General features: G+C 36.3%; 1 protein-coding gene across 1 annotated transcript in view; it reads right to left on the bottom strand.

The window, feature by feature from the left end:
- Positions 1–8,838: 8,838 nt before the first annotated feature.
- The window catches only part of LOC101676297 (fibronectin type III domain containing protein 3C1-like), a 55,646-nt gene continuing 45,558 nt past the window's right edge, over positions 8,839–18,926 (bottom strand). The window contains exons 25-27 of the mRNA XM_013048168.2: positions 18,715–18,881; positions 10,099–10,220; positions 8,839–9,604 (exon numbers count right to left, since the gene is read on the bottom strand). Coding sequence (XP_012903622.1) covers positions 9,266–9,604; positions 10,099–10,220; positions 18,715–18,881 — 628 coding nt within the window. The 3' untranslated portion in view covers positions 8,839–9,265. The remainder of the gene's footprint in view (positions 9,605–10,098; positions 10,221–18,714; positions 18,882–18,926) is intronic.

Here is an 18,926-nt window from a genome sequence, read left to right as displayed (position 1 = left end):
TTTCTTTTATTTTTGCATTGATTTCCATGTTTTAAAAAATTTCTTCTTTTAGTTCTGTTTGAGTCATTCATTCTTTAGTAGCATGTTGTTTAATCTCCATGTATTTGTGGTCTTTCTGGATTTTTTTTCTTGTGATTGACTTCTAGTTTCATAGTGTTGTAGTAGAGAAGGTGTATGGTACAACTTCAGTCTTCTTGAATTTGTTGAGGCTTTTTTTGTGTGGCTGTTATGTGATCTATTCTGGAGAATGTTCCATGCATACTTGAAAAGAATGGGTATTCTGCTGTTTTAGGATGGAATGTTCTGAATATATCTGTTAAATCCATTTGGTCCACTGTGTCATTTAAAGCCATTGTTTCCTTGTTGATTTTCTGCTTAGATGATCTGTCCATTGAGTGGGGTGTTAAAGTCCTCTACTATTATTGTATTAATATCAATGAGTTTCTGTATATTTATTATTATTCATTATTTTTTAAAGATTTTTATTTACTTGAGAGGGAGAGGCACAGCAAGAGAGAAAACATAAGCAGGGGGAGTGGGAGAGGGAGAAGTAGGCCCCCTGCTGAGCAGGGAGCCTGATGGTGGGCTACATTCCAGGACCCTGGGATCATGACCTGAGCTGAAAGCAGATGATTAATGATTGAGGTGCCCCTCTTTATGTTTATTATTTATTGATGCATATATTTAGGTGCTTCCAAGTTGGGGGCATAAATTTTTATAATTGTTCATTCTTCTTAATGGATGGACCCCTTAATTATCATAGAAATGCAATAGATTTCTGTATAACATAGATTTTGTTTCCTGTGACATTGCTGAATTCTTGTATCAGTTCTAGCAGTTTTTTGGTAGAGTCTTTCTGGTTTTTATAGAGAGTAGTATGTCTTCTACAAATAGTGAAAGTGACTTCTCCCTTGCCCATTTAGGTGCCTTTTACTTCTTTATGTTGTCTGATTGCTGTGTTATGTTAAAGAATAGTGGTGAGAGTGGACATCTCCGTCTTGTTCCTGACTGTAGAGGAAAAGCTCTCAGTTTTTTCTGCATGAAGGATGATATTAGCTGTGGGTCTTTCATATATGGCCTTTATTATGTTGAGGTCTGTTTTGTCTAAACTTACTTTGTTGAGGGTTTTTATCATTACATGGTTGTTGTACTTTGTGAAATGTTCTTTTTGCATCCATTGAGGGGTTCATATGTTTCTTATCCTTTCTTTCACTGATGTGGTATATCATGTTGATTGATTTGTGAATATTAAACTATGCTTGCAGCCTGGGAATAAATCCCATTCAGTCTTTTTATACTTGTTGAGGCCTGATTTATGACCTAGTAGCACCTTTAGGGTTTTACCTCAGCCAAGAACACTGACCTTTAAAATTCCAGGCTTTAAGCCATGCTGGTTGTAAGAACTCAGGAAAATCAGCCCCTCTCATTTTCCCAGTCAATGACTTTGGGGAAGTGTTCTCCTTATGCATTCCCATTTGTTCCTCTCTCTTGCCTTTCTCCATAACCATGGCTCCCTCCCCTCCACATTACCTGTGATCCATTTCAGTTCCAAACCACATCTCTATACTTCCTGCCTTCTTCAGTGTGGCTTTCCCACCCCCCTTTAATTGTGGAATTTATTCTTTCAGTCTTCAGCTTGATTTCTGGGGTATTTAGAATGACTGGATAGTTATCAAGTCATGTTTGAGGCATGAGATGAGCCTAGGGTCCTCCTACTATGCCACCATCTTAGCTCTTCACCTCAATGCAGCTATTAAATTAAATTAGTTATACCATTACTTTTATAATTATTCATATTATTCTATAAAAGGAAACTAGAAAGCCATCACCAAATTGCTAATTATAATTATTTTTATTTTTTATTTTATTTTAAAAGATTTTTATTTGCTTATTTGAGACAGAGAAAGAGTATAAGTCAGGGGGAGGAGCAAATGGAGAGGGAGAAGCAGACTCCACTGAGCAGGGAGCCTGATGCAGGGCTCCATCCCAGAACCTTGAGATCATGACCTGTGCTGAAGGCAGATGCTCAACTGACTGAGCCACCTGGGCACCCCTAATTGTATATTTTTATTTGATAGTTCTACAGGTGATTTTTATGTTTTTTAGTGGTACATTTAAATTTTTCATATAAACACACATTCCTTATGTAACAATAAAATGCAATGCTATTATTTAAAAACTCACAAAATATGAAAATAAAAAGGCATAAAATAACTTTATGTTACTTATTGTATCTACATTATTATTTTCGATCCTTTTCATTTCCAGCCTTCACTCAAGTCTGCTGATACTCCTACTTTATCTCCAGACAGTGCCCGATAAACACTCTTGTTTTCAAAGTTTGAGATTATTTAGAAGTTTGAATTTTACACACTTAATTAAGTAAGTGTATTTTATAACCGTAAGTGTTATGTAATCCTTAACCTTTGTGTTTTTCATAGTAAAATAACTCAGTGTGACTTAGCCAATTTTTAACAAACTCACTCTTATAATGTGATCAAACAAACTAAAATATCTAAGCAAGTGTGTGAAACAGAACTGAGCAATGCTTTATCCTTCTTTTTTAAAAAAAGGCATTGTGGTTTTTCTAGGCATATTATGTTGGTCAACTGACTTGATCAAATGTAAAATTATATTGTCCAGATTATTATATACTCACTTTGAACATATTGATAGTGAGAATTTTGGTAATTTTGTTCATTTGAGTTATACATTGAAAACTTACTCTATGCCAAACACTGAATGTGGTGGTTAGGATATGAAGATAAAGCCACAATTCTTTCCCTGAAGTTCACAGTTTAATGGAGAAAAACAAAGAATACTAATGAAACACAGTGTGTTAAGTGCTGTAATGGATAATGTAATGAGTTCTTTGTCATGATGTTAAGATTTCCCTCACTGCCTTATAATAGCTTTTGATTAGAAAAGTACATGATTGGATGTAGAATATAAACAAATAGAGCAAAAAAAAAAATGGGGTAGGGTAGGTAAAGAACATGAATGAGAAGAGTTATTCCCAGATTGGCGAGTGAGTAAATATGAGCCCAAAAAACCTACCTCACCAAAACAGGTCCCCAGAATGAAATAGACAAGGAAATATTGGTCTAATGCGTAGATACTGTTTTGGGAGTCAGGCACCCAGGGTTGATTTTAGCTGCTGTCCAGCTAAACAGTGATGCAGCCACCAAACGCAAAAAGTGGGTACATACTAAACATTGAGAAGATAGACAGACAAGCCAGAGAGGGGGAGAAAGTCAGTGAGCAGTCCAGAGAGATGAGTGTAATGGGATTTCAATGGTAAAATAAATCAGTATTGATTTCAGACTCTCAAAAATAATTGCCTTACACTTATTTCATCAGTCAGCAGTACTTAGAAGGGGTGTGCTAAAACTTTCTATCTCCTCATTTTTCCAGGAAAGTAGGAGGGTCATCTCTGGTCCTTTCATGGGATTGCTAGCTTAATGGATAAATAATATGTAGAAGAACTGGTGCCCAGATTACCCTCTTGGGCCTGCAGTAATGATTATTAAGGAGACAGGAATTTATTTTCTGGAATGTCTAGCTATTTAATAAATTTTACCCATTTTTTTGTACATCTAGTATTCACTAGAATACTAGTGTCATGCCTCTCAGTTATAGTATTTGAGAGTAGAATCGTGTATAATCATTAACTTTCTTTTTTTAAAAATGTTTTATTTATTTACTTGACAGAGAGAGATACAGTGAGAGAAGGAATGCAAATGGGGAAATGGGAGAGGTAGAAGCAGGCTTCCCGCCAAGCAGGGAGTCTGATGGATGCAGGGCTGGATCCCAGAACCCTGGGTTCATGACCTGAGCCAAAGGCAGATGCTTAATGACTGAGCCACCCAGGCGCCCCCTTTCTGTTGCATTCCTGACAGAAGTAGCTCTCAAATTTGTAATGATGAGAAGTTAAATTCAAGAACCTTGGAGCAGCCAATTCCATTTTTCGAGCTTTACTTGTTAGGAAAACTTTCCTATTGCGAATTGAAACTGACTCCTGGTACTTTTACGGTGTTGATTCTAGTTCCACTCTAGGCAGCTAGAATCATTGCTTTCACTCTGCAATAGACAACCTTGCTTGCTTATTTTTCTTCCTTGCCAAAGAATAGTTTTAGACCAGGTACTACCATTGACCACACAAAGATCAGGTTATCAATCTGTACAATAAGAATAATCATAAGGATGGAGTAAAGATGAATGAGATAGTATCTAATGATCCCTCAAAGAAATTATGAATACATTAGGAGAAAGGAGCTTCACCACAGCAATTTAATATCATATGTGATTATTTAACATTTAGGTTGAATCTTGGCATTGAAGAATATTACTAACAAAGCAAGCATCCAATGAGATTGCACAAACTTCTTATTTCTGCAGTTGCTTCTCAACTCATCACTTAACTGTTAAAATCATATTCTTTTACTCAGAATTCCCGATTTTGTTCTCTAGGGCACAATTCAACTTGTTTATAATAAAATTAGACCCCTTTGTCACTTCAAAGTAGATGACTATAACATCAAATGAAAGTCAGGCTTTGCCAGAAACTGTTAACTCATATCTAGATAATAATATATTTTTTAACTTTTGGAAGCATGATGAAGATTTTTGTAGATAAGCTCATAAAGATACATTTTGATTCAAATTAAAATATCTGATTGCCTCCTCTATGTGTAGAAATTATATTGGTTAGATTGTCCTCACCTTCAAGTAACAGAAACTGTCTCAAACTGTCTTTTTTTTGACCAGTCATTATCATTTTAATTTTCATGATAGCTTTCCCTTTTAAAAAATATTAAATATTTAAATAAATTTAATTTAAATTTAATTAAAAATTAAAATAAATTTAAATTAAATTTTAAATTTTAAATTTTTAAAATTAAAATTAAATAAAAATTTAATTTAAAAATTAAATAAAAATATTAAATATTTAAACATATTAAATATTAAAAACAGACTCCTACACAAGCAGTGGGCTAAATAAATCACATGGCAAATAAAAATATGTCTCAGAACAAAAGAAAAAGCAAGCATAATATTCTAAATCCCATGGGATGTAGCAAAAGTAGATGTTTGAGTGAAATTTATACTATATAAATTTAATGCTAGTATTAAGAAATGCTAGTATTTAAATGCTAGTATTAAGATAAAAACAACATTATGCCATAGGGAACTAGGAAAAGAAGAAAGGTAGCTGAAAAATTAGTAGGGGATGGAAATAACAAAGAAATAAATAAAATAGAAACCAGAGTAAACAATAACATAACATTGAAAGTAAGGACCAATTTTTCCAAAAAATAAATTTGACAGTGCTTTAACTACATTAACGGAGGAAAAAAGATGACTCAAAAACCAAAAAGAGAAATGGAAGGGAAAACAGTACAACAGATATAACAGAAATACATAGTGAGATGAGATTACTATAAACATTTATATACTAACAAATCAGATCACTTAGAAAAAAAACCCAGATAATTCCTAAAAAGGCACAAGTTACTGAGATTCAGTCATAAATTTTGAATCTAAGATATGGGAAATCATCTTTGACCAATAACAAGAATGAAAGCTGACTTAGGACTCAAAAATCTCCCAGCACAAAAAAGCCCAAGACTACATGGTTTCATTGGAGAATTCTAGCAGACATTTCAAAAAATAATTACAATCTTTATCAAAATTTTACAAATAATAGAATAGAGGGAACACACTCAAAAGCATTCTATGAGGCTAGTATTACCCTGACACCTAAGTAGGATAAAAATAACACAAGTACAAAAAAATCTTTGTCAGACAACCTTTGCTACTCCAGCTTTTTTTGATATCCATTTGCATGATAAATGTTTCTAAATCTAAAGGTGTCTTTACATCTAAAATGAGTCTTTTGTAGGCAGCATATAGATGGCCTTGTTTTTAAATTCATTCTGACACCCTCTGTCTTTTGATTGGAATGTTTAGTCCATTCACATTCAAAGTATGTATCTATTGCCATTTTATTACTTGTTTTATCTTTGTTTCTGGAGATTTTCTCTGATCCCTCTTTTTGTCTTTTATGGTTTGCTGATTTTCTTTGGTGATATATTTGGATTTCTTTCTCTGGATTTCTTTGTGTATTTATTTGTGGTTTTTGCTTCATGGTTACCATGAGGTTTGTAAATAATCTTCTGTATATAGCACTCTGTGTTAAGTTGATGGTCATTTAAGTTTGAACCCATTCTTTACTCCTCCTCACATTTTAGGTATATGTTGTTATATTTTTTATCCTTTATTTTGTGAGTTCCTTGACTGATTTTTTAAAGAAATATTCATTTTCACTACCTTTGTGTTTCCTACCTTTATACTGTTAGTTTTGTTCTCTCCTTTACACTCAAAGAATCACCTTTAATATTTCCTGCAGGGCTGTATTAGTAGTCATGACTGTCTTAAGTTTTTGTTTGTCTGAGAAACTCTTTGTCTCTCTGTTCTGAATGATAGCCTTGCTGTATAGAGTATTCTTCACTGCAGATTTTTCCCAATCAACACTTCGACTATATCATGCCGCTTCTTTATGAATTGGAAATTTTCTGCTAAGAAATCCCTTGCTAACCTTATGGATTTTCTTTTGTAACTCACTGTCTTCTTTTATCTTCCCCTTTAAAATTTTTTTTCTTTATCAGTATATTTTGCTAATTCTTTACAATTTGTCTTGGTGTGTATCTCCTTTTGTTGATTATGATGGGAGGTCTTTGTGCCTCCTGGATCTGGGTATGTTACTTTCCCCAGATGAGGGAAGTTTTGAGTTATTGTTTCTTCAAATAAATTTTCTGTACCCCTTTCTCTTTCTTCAGGGACTCCTGAAATATGAGTGTTGTTATATTTCGTGGAGCACTGAGTTCCCAGTCTATTTTCATGTTGTGTAATTGCTTTTTCTCTCTTGTTCAGCTGATTACTTTCCATTATTCTATCTCCTAGGTTACTAATTTCTTCCTCTGTTTCTTGCACCCTGCTATTCATTCCATCAAGTGTGTTTCTCATCTTCTTTATTTTTATAATTTAAATTCAGTTAATTTTATAGAATGTATTATTAGTTTCAGAGGTAGAGTGCAGTTATTGATCAGTTTTATGTAACATCTAGTGTTCATTGCATCACATGCCCTCTTCAATGTTCATCATCCAGTTACCCCATCTTCCTATTCCCTCCTCTCCAGTAGTAACCCTCAGTGTTTCCTATGATTAAGAGTCTCTTACAGTTCGTCTAGTGTGTGTTTCTCATCTTGTTTATTGAACCCTTTATCTCTGCCATGTTATTTCTTTTTTAAAAGAAAGTGAGAGTGAGAGAGAGACAGAAAGCACTAGAGAGTATGAGTGGGGCGGGAGGGGCAGAGGGAGAGGGAGAAGCAGATTCCCTGCTGAGCAGGGAGCCCATCACAGCAGTCAATCCCAGGACCCTGGCATCGTGACCTGAGCTGAAGGCAGATGCCCAACCCACTGCGCCACCTAGACACCACTGCCATGTTATTTCTTATCTCTCTGGTAAGGGTCTTACTCATGTTTTCCTTTCTTTTCTCAAGTCCAGTGAGTATCCTTAAGATTGCTAATTTAAATTCTCTATCAGACATGTTACTTATATCTGCTTCATTTAGATCACTGGCAATGGCCTTGTCCTGTTCTTTCATTTGGGATAAATTTCTCTTCTCATTTTGTTTAGGTTTTGGTACCCTTTTCTCTGTGTTAGGAAAGTCAGCTGTATCTCCTGTTCTTGGAGGGTAATAGCCTTATGAAGAGGTCCTGTATTGCCCTGCTGTGTAGTGTCCCCTGTCCCCCTGGGCCTGGCAGTTTTGTTAGTGTCTCCCATGGGTGCTGTGTTTGCTGTGCTGTTTTGTATTGGTTGCTTTATCCTTCAGGCCAGTCATCTGCAGAGTCCCTCTTTGCCTGTTATGGGAAGTGTTTGGGCTCTGGCCCGAATGTGGCACATTTTAACTAGGTGTGCTCTGGTCTGTTTGTGAAATGAGAGGTTACCTGGCTCTGCAAAACTCCTATGTTGGGAGATGCAGCATGAGGAGAGATTTGGCTGGTCTTCTCGGGGATGGGGCCTACTGTGCTGGGACCAAGGCAAGCATGACCATGAGGGGGGATTCTATGGGACTGTAGAGGGGGAGCAGGGCTCTGTATAAGCAAGTTAGGTAGTAAGTATCAGTACTGCGCTGGTTCCCACAGGTGACCCTGTGCTTATGCTAAGGGGAAAGATACAGGAAAATTATGCCTGACAGTCCCTTTTTTTTTTCTAGAGAAGTCTCTCTGTGAACACTCTCTTGGATGGGTTCTGAGATAAGTGAATAACCTCCACACTATGTGCCCTAGGCACTCTTCAGGTCACTGTTTTCTCACTGTATCTACAGGTTGTTTGCCTGCCTTTTTTTCCAGAGCAGTACACTGCCTCTGGACTCTATCCCAGCCAAGACCACTGACCTTTAACACTTAGGCTTCAAGCCCTGCTGGTTGCAACAAACCACAAAATTTGGCCTCACTATCCAAGCCAATTGCTATGGGGATTCATTTTCCCCACCAGCTCCCCTGTGTGCTACTCTGTCTTTCACCAGAAGAAATCATTTTAATATACTGTGTACGAATATGAGTCATTATATGTATTTTTAATAATTTTGATTATGGAATAACCACCACTGGGTGCATTTTAGAGTTTAGAATAGTATAAAATGGCTCCCCACTTTCCAGCTTCTACTCACAAAGTGCCAATAAGTTACTATTTACCCACTATCAAAGGAATTATCAGGGTACAAGCTAAACAGCTGAATATACTACTTTGAAAAAATTACAGTACAGTTGGTAGATATGTTTTTATTTCATATGAATGTAAGTTGACATATAGAATTGACTTTTCCCACTTTCTTCTGAATAAAATTCCAAAATGATGTTATCCTCCCACAATTCTCAAAAATTTGCAAAATATTACTTAGAAAAATTAAGGCAGAAAATAGCTTTCATGAGAGGTTTTAGATAGTTTTACATTGTAGTGGAAGTATTTTTGTTGCTAACATTTTCAAATTTGAAATAGAGCTATTTCCTTATAAAATCTCCTCTATTGTCACAATAAATTTCTTGAGTGTTAAGGCAGTTCTTTTGCTGTGAGATAAACTTTCACAAGGATATCTACCAAATGAGATTTAAAGTAAGAATTAAGATGTATCTAGCAATTTCTAAATTTGATGTAATTTGTTTTAGAAATTCCTAAAAAGGTAAAATGCATAAAACTATACTAGTTGATTAGAAAATGTTGAATTATAACAGCACACAGAATAGCAACTAGTGCAAATCCTATCACAAGGATTAGGACAAATGTATCATCACTCATTTCTGTCCTGGGCTTATCATCTTTCTCTTCACCAGTGCTGCTTCCTGCCTTTCCTCCACCACCTTTTCCAGGCCTTGGATGTTGCTTATGTGTTGAGAAAAGAACGCTGGGGCTATATGGTCCCCAGAGCTCTTGTGTCCCAGCAGAATTCTGATATTGGCGTCCAGCACAGACCTTGAAGCGATAATGTGCATTTGTCACAAAGTTGGAAAAGGAGAATGAAGTGTTTGGTCCTTTATATATCTAAAGAAAAATGAGACAAAATGAAAATTATATTGTCATGCCAAATAAAAAATATGGTATTGTTTTTGACAATAACTTAAGAGTTAACTCATTCACCTCATAAATATATTCAAAGAAAAACTAAAAGTTTATGCTTACAGTATTTAATATCATGAGAACCCAGTACTGTTCAGGTAATTTTGTCCAATGTAAGAAATAACAAAAGACTTAAAATTGATTGTTAAACTTTAATTGCATTTGGTTTGGAATGAGTTGTGGACATAAGTGAAACCTAGAAATATTAAATCATTCAATAGTAATATGTTAATTGAATGAATAAGCAAATATATCCCAAAATAGTATGTACATAAAGCTTTAGGGAGGAGGTAGTACTTTTGGATAAGATTTCATTGCTTTAAACATTCTGAAAAGATATCTTAGTACTCAGGAAAAGCTCAATGCCCAGTAGATTATAAAATTTAAAAATTTTAAGAACTAAATTTACAAGAATTTACCAGGTCAGTTCCTTTTTGACTGATGAGTTGTAGATTATAAACAATGGGATCTCCTTTTATTGGCTCCAAAGACTCCCATTTGATCTCACAAATATTGCTATTCACGTGCTGTAATTTAGGTGCTAGAAAAAGAGAATTTCAGTTTAGAGGGTTTTTTTTTCTAGATGATCTTGAATATGTTGAATTTTGATACAGTTTTCCATGATGATTAAAAGGCAGTCCATGCAGTCTTAATCTAAGAAATATATAGTTATAGTTTGCATTATAAAGCCTTTTGCAATACCATCAGGCATCTGAATAATTACAATAAAAACTTTAAGAACTTAAAACTGTCAATAATTTATGTTTGTTTGTTAGTAAGACCTTATTACAAGTTTTATTACTATTGTTTAATCCCTTTTGGTATCTTTTGCATTGTATTTCTATGGTGCATGATACATTTAGAAGCATTTCACATACATTAACAGTTTTTTGAAAGATTTTATTAGTTTATTAGAGAGAAAGAGCAGGGAGGAGGGGCAGAGGGAGAGGGGAGAGAATCCTAAGCAGACTCTGGGGTGGGCATGGAGCCTGATGTGGGGCTCAATCACATGACCTGAGCTGAAAGCAAGAGTCTGATGCTCAACTGACTGCACCACTCAGGTGCCCCACATGTGTTAATAATTTTATTTTAGGATCACAGCAGCTATAGGAGGAAAGGAAGGAGGGCAGGATCTTTATTTATGTTATTAGTCTCTCTACATTTCAGGAAAATGGGTCTTAAATATGTAATAAGAGAGCAAGTCATTATTGTGGTGTAAGTAATGTTTATTTTATTTTTTTTTCTAAGTCATGCTTAATTCCAGTATGTTACAGTTAGCTTTTCAATGAGGACAAACTACTTCATAATGGTGATTGGACTTGTGTAGAAAGATTGGAATAACTGAATTTCACAAGAAGGAATAAATGTTCAAAGCTTGAGCTTTCATGACTGTGAAGTTACCTTGTTGTGTATTATAGAAAGCAGTTTATTTCACTGTTCGAATAGCAAGATTAAATTCAGAGTTTCAGAAATTACCAAATATGAAGTTACAAATTTGTACTAAATATGTGCGAATATGTGCTATATACTAAGTATATTTTTTAGCTTTAATCAGTATAATTATATGTATCAGCTGATTTTTTGTGTGTTTTAATCCAAGTAAGATGTAGCAAGGAATGAATATCATGACAAAGTAAAAGGAGGACTATGATGGGGACTAGGAACCTACCATTCCAATTTTGGCTCTGTTACTGTTTAACATTGTTCTTTAGTTAGGTTACTTATCATTCAGGGAATTCTTTCTCTTAAAAAAAAAAAGGCTGTGGTGCTAGAGTGATTGGCTGGATTAGTTGATTTCAAAGACATTTTAAAAATATTGTGATATTTGGGGGCAGAGTAGTAGGACCCTAGGCTTGTCACATCCCACTAACACTATTGGATAACTATCAAATAACCCTAAATAGCCCAGAAATCCACCCAAAGACTGACAGAACAAACTACACAACTAAAGGAGAGAAGAACAACACTGAAGAAGGTAGGAAATGTGGAGACATGATTTAGGGGAGAAAAGAATCTTGGCTGCTGTGGAGAGGAGGTTGCCTTGTTATGGAGAAGGGTTAGAGAGAGAGGGGCACACAGGGGAATGCACAAGGAGAATGTTTCCCCATAACCGTTGAGTTGGAAAACAAGAGGGGCTGAATTTCATGAGTTCTTGCAACCAGTGAGTCTTAAAGCCTGGAGTTTTAAAGGTCGGTGGGCTTGGCTGGGGTAGAGCTCTGCTCTTGGAGAGAATGCTGGCAAACAACCCAGAGGCATGCAGTGAGGAGACAGGGATCTGAAGAATGTGTGGGGCACATGGAGGGGAGACTATTCACTCTTCTCGGAGTGCTTCTAAGAGGGACAGTGTTTATGAAGATACCTCTTGGTGAACAAAGCAGCTGGCAGGCACCATGTCCCTCCCTGTCCACTCAGCATAAACACACAGCCACCTATACTGGCTGGCTAATTTGCTTACACCAAGTCCCACACCCCTGTGCTCTGGCAGTTCTGCCCATCTCAGTCAAGCTTGTTTCAGTACCAGTGCAGCAGCTCCCTCCCCCTATCAGATCAGCACAAACCTCTGCCCAGAACATGTCTCCCAATGAGAGATTTCTGCAAGGCCTCAGTTCTAGTGGAAGTTAGTATCAAGTCTCATTTCACAAGAAGATCAGAGCACACTTAGCACTCTCCACATTAAAGTCAGAGCCCAAACACTGCCCAGGCAAGGCAAGGCAAGGAAAACCTCTGCAGATGACTGGCCCAAAGGATAGAGGAGACAAAACAGAGAACAGCAGAGTACACACAGCACATGCCAAATACGCTTCCTGAATTCTGGACACCACATGACCTCTTCCTCATAAAGTGGTTACTTTCAGGAGCAGGAAGCATAAGTGACTTTTCTAATACAGAATAGAAGGAGGAGACTTGGGCAAAATGCCATTACAGAGGAATTTATCAAGTGAAAGAACAAGATAAGGCCATAGAAAGAGATCTAAGGGAAACATAAAAAAATTAAAAGCAGAAGACAAAGAAGTCCTTAACTTATAAGGGAAGGCCCATACGGCTAGCTGGGGTTTTCTCAACAGAAACTTGGCAAGTGAGAATAGAGTGGAATGGTATATTCAAAGTACTGAATGGGAAGAATCTGTAGGCAAGAATACTCTATCCATCAAGGCTGTCATTCAGAATAGGAGAGATAAAGAGTTTCCCAGACAAACAAAACTAAAGGAGTTTATGACCACTAATCAGCCCTACAAGAAATATTAAATATTTTTCACTCAGTGAGTGGAAAGACCAAAAGTTACAAAGATAGGAAAGGATCAGAGGAAATCTCCAGAAACAGCAACAAAACAGATAATAAAATGGCAATACATACATATCTATTAATAATTGCTTTGAGTGTGAATGGAATAAATGCTCCAATCAAAAAGACATCAGGTGTGAGAATGGATAAAAAACACAAGGCCCATTGATATGCTGCCTGTAAGAGAATCATTTTATTTTAAGTTTTTTTTAACATTTTTTTTAAAGTTTTTATTTATCTGACAGAGATCACAAGTAGGCAGAGAGGCAGGCAGAGAGAGAGGGGGAAGCAGGCTCCCTGCTGAGCCAAGAGCCTGATGTGGGGCTCTATCCCAGGACCCTGAGATCGACTTGAGCTGAAGGCAGAGGCTTAACCCACTGAGCCACCCAGGCGTCCTTTCTAAGTTTTTAAAAAGAGTTTACTTGTCTATTAGAGAGAATGAGTATGAACGGGGGGAGGGGCTGAGGGAAAGGGAGAAACAGTCTCCCCACTGAGGAGAGAACACAACATAGGGCTCAGTTCCAGGACCCCGAGCAGAGGGCAGAGGCTTAACCAACTGAGTCACCCATGCATCCCAAGAGACTCATTTTAGGTATAAACACACCTGCAGATTAAAAGCGAGGGGATGGAGAAACATTTATTGTACAGATGTATGTCAAAGGAAAGCCAGAGTTACAATAATTATATTGGATAAACTAGACGTTAAAGACTGTAAGAAGTGATAAAGAAGGGCAGTATATCATAATAAAGGGTACAAGCCAACAGAAGATCTAATATTAGAAAATATTTATGCCCCCAACATGGGATCACCCCAATATACAAACCAATAACAAACATAAAGGAACTAATTGATAATAGAGTCATACTAGGGGACTTTAACACCCCACATACATCAATGGGCAGATCATCTAAGCAGAAAATGCATAAGGAAACAATGGCTTTGAATGACACACAGGACCAGACGGTATTAACAGATAAATTTAGAACATTCCACCCTAAAGCAGCAGAACACACTTTCTTTTCAAGTGCATATGGGACATTAGCCAGAATAGATTAGATACTAGGTCACAAATCAGGCCTCCATAAGTGCAAAAAGATTGAGATCATACTATGCATTTTTTTTTTTCTGACCACATTGCTAAGAAACTTTAAGTCAACCACAAGGAAAACATCTGGAAAGATCAGATACATAGAGGTTAAACAAAGGGCCAAACAGGAATTCAGAGAAGAAATAATACATGGAAACAAATGAAAATGAAAAAACAAGTGGTCTTAAACCTTTGGGATGCAGCGAAACTGGTGATGAGAGGGAAGTATATAGCAATAAGGCCTATTTCAAGAAGCAAATAGACAACCTAATCTTACATTTGAAGGAACCAGAAAGTCTAAAAGCCAGCAGAAGGAAGAAAATAATAAAGATTAGAGCAAAAATAAATGATATAGAACCTAAAAAACAACACTACAGAAATACAACTTTAAGACAAGATTATGAAAAACTATATTCCAGTACATTGGACAACCTGGATGAAATGGGTAAATGCCTAGACACATAAACTACCAAGACCAAAACAGGAAGAAATAGAGTACTTGACCAGACTGATAATCAGCCATAAAATTGAATTTGTAATAAAAAAAACTCCCCCAAAACAAAGATCCAGACAAGATGGCTTTACAGGTGAATTCTATCAAACATTTAGGGAAGAGTTAATCCACCTCCTTCTTAAACTATTCTAAAAAAAGCAATGAAAACTTCCAAACTCATTCTTTGAAACCAGCAGTACCCTGATACCAAAGCCAGAGAAAGACTCCACTAAAAAAGAGAACTAATGGCCAACATCCCTGATGAACACAGATGCAAAAAGTGCTCAAAAAAAAAAAAAAAAACAACTAGGAAACTGAGTCCAAGTACACATTAAAATAATCATTTAGCACAATCAAGTAGGATTTATTCCTGAGCTGCAAGTGTGGTTCAGTATTCCCAAATCAATCACTGTGATACACCACATAACTCAAAGAAAGGATAAGAGCCATATAATTATTTCAATGGATGTATAAAAAGCATTTGACAAAATACATCTCTTTGTGATAAAATCCCTGAATAAAGTAGATTTAGAGGGAACATATCTCAACATAATAAAGACTATATATGAAAAATCCAGGGCTAATCTTCTCTTCACTGGGGAAAAACTGAGAGCTTTTCCTCTATTTTCAAGAACAAGACAGGAATGTCCACTCTCACCACTGTTACTTAACATAGTACTGAAAGTCCCAGCCTCAGCAGTCAGAAAACGAAAAGAAATAAAATTCATCAAAATCAACAAGGAAAAAGTCAAACTCTTACTCTTTTCAGATGATATGATACTTTATATGTAAAATTGAGAAGAATCCGCCAAAAAAATAGCTAGAACTGATTCAGTTACAGGATACAAAATCAATGTACAGAAATCTGTTGCATTTCTATACACCAATAATGAAGCAGGAGAAAGAAATTAAGGAATCCATTCCATTTGTAATTGCACTAAAAACCGTCAGATACCTAGGAATAAACCTAACCAAAGAGATGAAAGACCTGTACTGTGAGAACTATAAAACATTAATGAAACAAACTGAAGATGACACAAAGAAATGGAAAGACATTCCGTGCTCATGGATTGGAATAACAAATATTGTTAAAATGTCTATATTACCCAAAGCAATCTATACATTTAATGCAATCCCTCATCAAAATACCATGAGTATTTTTCACAGAGCTAGAACAAACAATCCTCAAATTTTTAAAGATTTTTATTTATTTATTTGACAGAGAGAGATCACAAGTAGGCAGAGAGGCAGGCAGAGAGAGAGGAGGAAGCAGGCTCCCTGCTGAGCAGAGAGCCCGATGCGGGACTCAATCCCAGGACCCTGAGATCATGACCTGAGCCGAAGGCAGCGGCTTAACCCACTGAGCCACCCAGGCGCCCCAACAATCCTCAAATTTATATGGAACCATAAAAGACCCTGAATTGCCAAAGCAATTTTGAAAAAGAAAAGAAATGCTGGAGTTACCACAATCCCAGATTTGAAATTACACTACAAAGCCGTAGTGATCAAAACAGTATGGTACTAGCACACATATAAGCACATAGATAAATGGAACAGAACAGAATACCCAGAAATGAAAATTGGTCAATGACTAAATGGAATTTTGTCAGTTTTTCTTTGACAGAAAAGGAAAGAATATCCAATGGGAAAACTTCTCTTCAACAAATGGTGTTGGGACAACTGGATAGCAACATGCAAAAGAGTGAAACTGGGCCACTTTCTTATACCATATAAAAAAAATGAATTAAAAATGGTTTAAAGATCTAAATGTGAGAGAAGAATTATAAAAATCATAGAGGAAGAAACAAGCAGTAAATTCTTTTACATCAGCTGTGGCAACTTTTTTCTAGATATATCTCCTGAGGCAAGTGAAATAAAATTTAAAATAAGCTATTCAGACTTCAAGATAAAAAGCTCCTGCACAGTAAAAGAAACAACAAAACCAAAAGGCAACTTACTGAATGGGAGACAGTATCTGCAAAAGACATATTCGATAAAAGGTTAATATCCAAAATATATAAATGTCTCATGAAACTCAGCATATAAAATGAATAATTAAAAATGGACAGAAATGAGTAGACATTTTTCCAAAGAAGACATACAAATGGCCAACAGGCATATGAAAAGTTGCTCAGCATCACTGATTATCAGGGAAATTCAAGTCAAAACTACAATGAAATACCACACCACAGAATGGCTAAGACCAATGGCACAAGAAACAACTGGTCAGATTGTCTAAAATCAACACAAGAAACAAAAAGTGTTGGTGAGGATATGAAGAAAGGGGAACCCTCTTACATGTTGGTGGGCATGGAAACTGGTGCAACTACTCCAGGGAACAGTTTGGAGGTTCCTCAAAAAGTTAAAAAGCAGAACTACCCTACAATCTAGCAATTTTACTAGTAGGCATTTACTCAAAGGACATGAAAATACAGATATGAAGGGGTATGTGCAACCCACTGTTTATAGCAGTATTATCAACAGTAGTCAAACTGTGGAGAGAGCCCAAATGTCCATTGACTGATAAATGGATAAGTAAGAAGTAGTATATTATACAATAGAATATTCTGCCATCAAAAAATGAAATCTTGGGGGTGCCTGGGTGGCTCAGTGGGTTAAAGCCTCTGCCTTCAGCTCAGGTCATGATCTCGGGGTCCTGGGATCGAGCCCCGCGTCGGGCTCTCTGCTCGCAGGAGACTGCTTCTCCCTCTCTCTCTCCCTGCCTGCCTCTCTGCCCACTTCTGGTCTCTGTCTGTCAAATAAATAAATGAAATCTTTTTAAAAAAAAGTGAAATCTTGTCATTTGCTATGATGTAGATGGAGCTAAAGTATATTATGCTTAGTGAAATAAGTCAATCAGAGAAAGACAAATACCATGTGATCTCACTCATGTAGAATTGAAGGCAGAAAACATGAACATATGGGAAGGGGGAAAGAAAAAAGAGACAGAAACAAACTATAAGTGACCCTTAATTTTAGAGAACAAACTTAGGGTGGATGGAAGAATGTGGGTGGAGGATGGGCTAGATGGGTGATGGATATTAAAGACGTCACTTGTGATGAAAAAAAAAGTTTTATTTAAACTCAAAAGTTAATGTACAGTATCACATTAATGTACTGTGTCACATTGTAAGTAACGATTCACTGAACTCTACTCCAGAAACTAATATTGTACTGTATGTTAACTAACAAAATTTAAATAAAGTGAAAAAAAAAAGCTGCATTATGATCCAGCATTTTCAGTAGACATTTACTTGTGGAATACAAAAATACTAATTCAAAGGGATGCATACACCCTGATGTGAATTGCAACATTATCTACAATAGCCTAATTATGGAAACATCCTAAATGTCCATCAATTGATGAATGGATAAAGAAGCGGTATTATTTACAGTGGAATATTATTCAGCTACAAGAAGAACAAAATCTTGCCATTTGCAAGGATGTGGTTGGAGCTAGAGAGTGTTATGCCAAGTGAAATAAGTCAGTCAGAGAAAGGCAAATACCATATTTTACTCATATGTGGAATTTAAGAAACAAAACAAATGAGCAAAGAAAAAGAAGAGTGAGACTTAAATGAAGAAACAGACTCTTAACCACAGAGAACAAACTGATGGTTACCAGAGGGGAGGTGGGTGGGGTGATGAACTAAATAGGTCATGGGGATTAAGGAGTGTACTTGTGATGGGTACTGGGTATTTCACTATATTGTACACCTGAAACTAATAGTATACTGTACATTAACTTTTGAGTTTAAATAAAAACTTTTTAAAAAGTAAAACATTAAAATTTTCAGTCTTATTAAACTCTATTTTTTAAAAAAGATTTTATTTATTTATTTGACAGACAGAGAACACAAGTAGGCAGAGAGGCAGGCAGAGAGAGAGAGAGAGAGAGAGAGAAGCAGGCTCTACACTGAGCAGAGAGCCCAATGCAGCGCTCTATCCCAGGACCCTGGGATCATGACCGGAGCTGAAGGCAGAGGCTTTAACCCACTGAGCCACCCAGGCATCCCTCTTATTAAATTCTAAATTGATCTTTGAATGCATAATTAAATACTGGAGTCTTTTGCTATTTAACATTTAAAATAGACTGTACTGGAGATTTTTATATATGAGCTATTAGAGCTCATATTAATGCAACCTTCATTGTCAGGCTTATAATACTTACCTTTAAGTGTGGGTGGTGGAGTTCTGGTTGTAGTGAAAGTATAGATACCAGACAGTGGTCCCTCACCAGCTTCATTACATGCTTGGATTTTAAATTTGTATTCTGTATACTCACTCAGTCTGTGCACTTTGTGAGTCTGACAAGGTCCATGGTAAATGATAGAAAATCTGGGAGTGGGAATCAAGATGGGAGAAGCTATATTATTAATCAAA

Source organism: Mustela putorius, unplaced genomic scaffold, assembly GCF_011764305.1.
Source record: "Mustela putorius furo isolate JIRA1106 unplaced genomic scaffold, ASM1176430v1.1 tig00003862_pilon_pilon_pilon, whole genome shotgun sequence".
In the NCBI taxonomy this organism is placed as follows: domain Eukaryota; kingdom Metazoa; phylum Chordata; class Mammalia; order Carnivora; family Mustelidae; genus Mustela; species Mustela putorius.
Note: the sequence above shows the minus strand (reverse complement) of the source record. Positions and strands in the feature narration are given on the sequence as shown.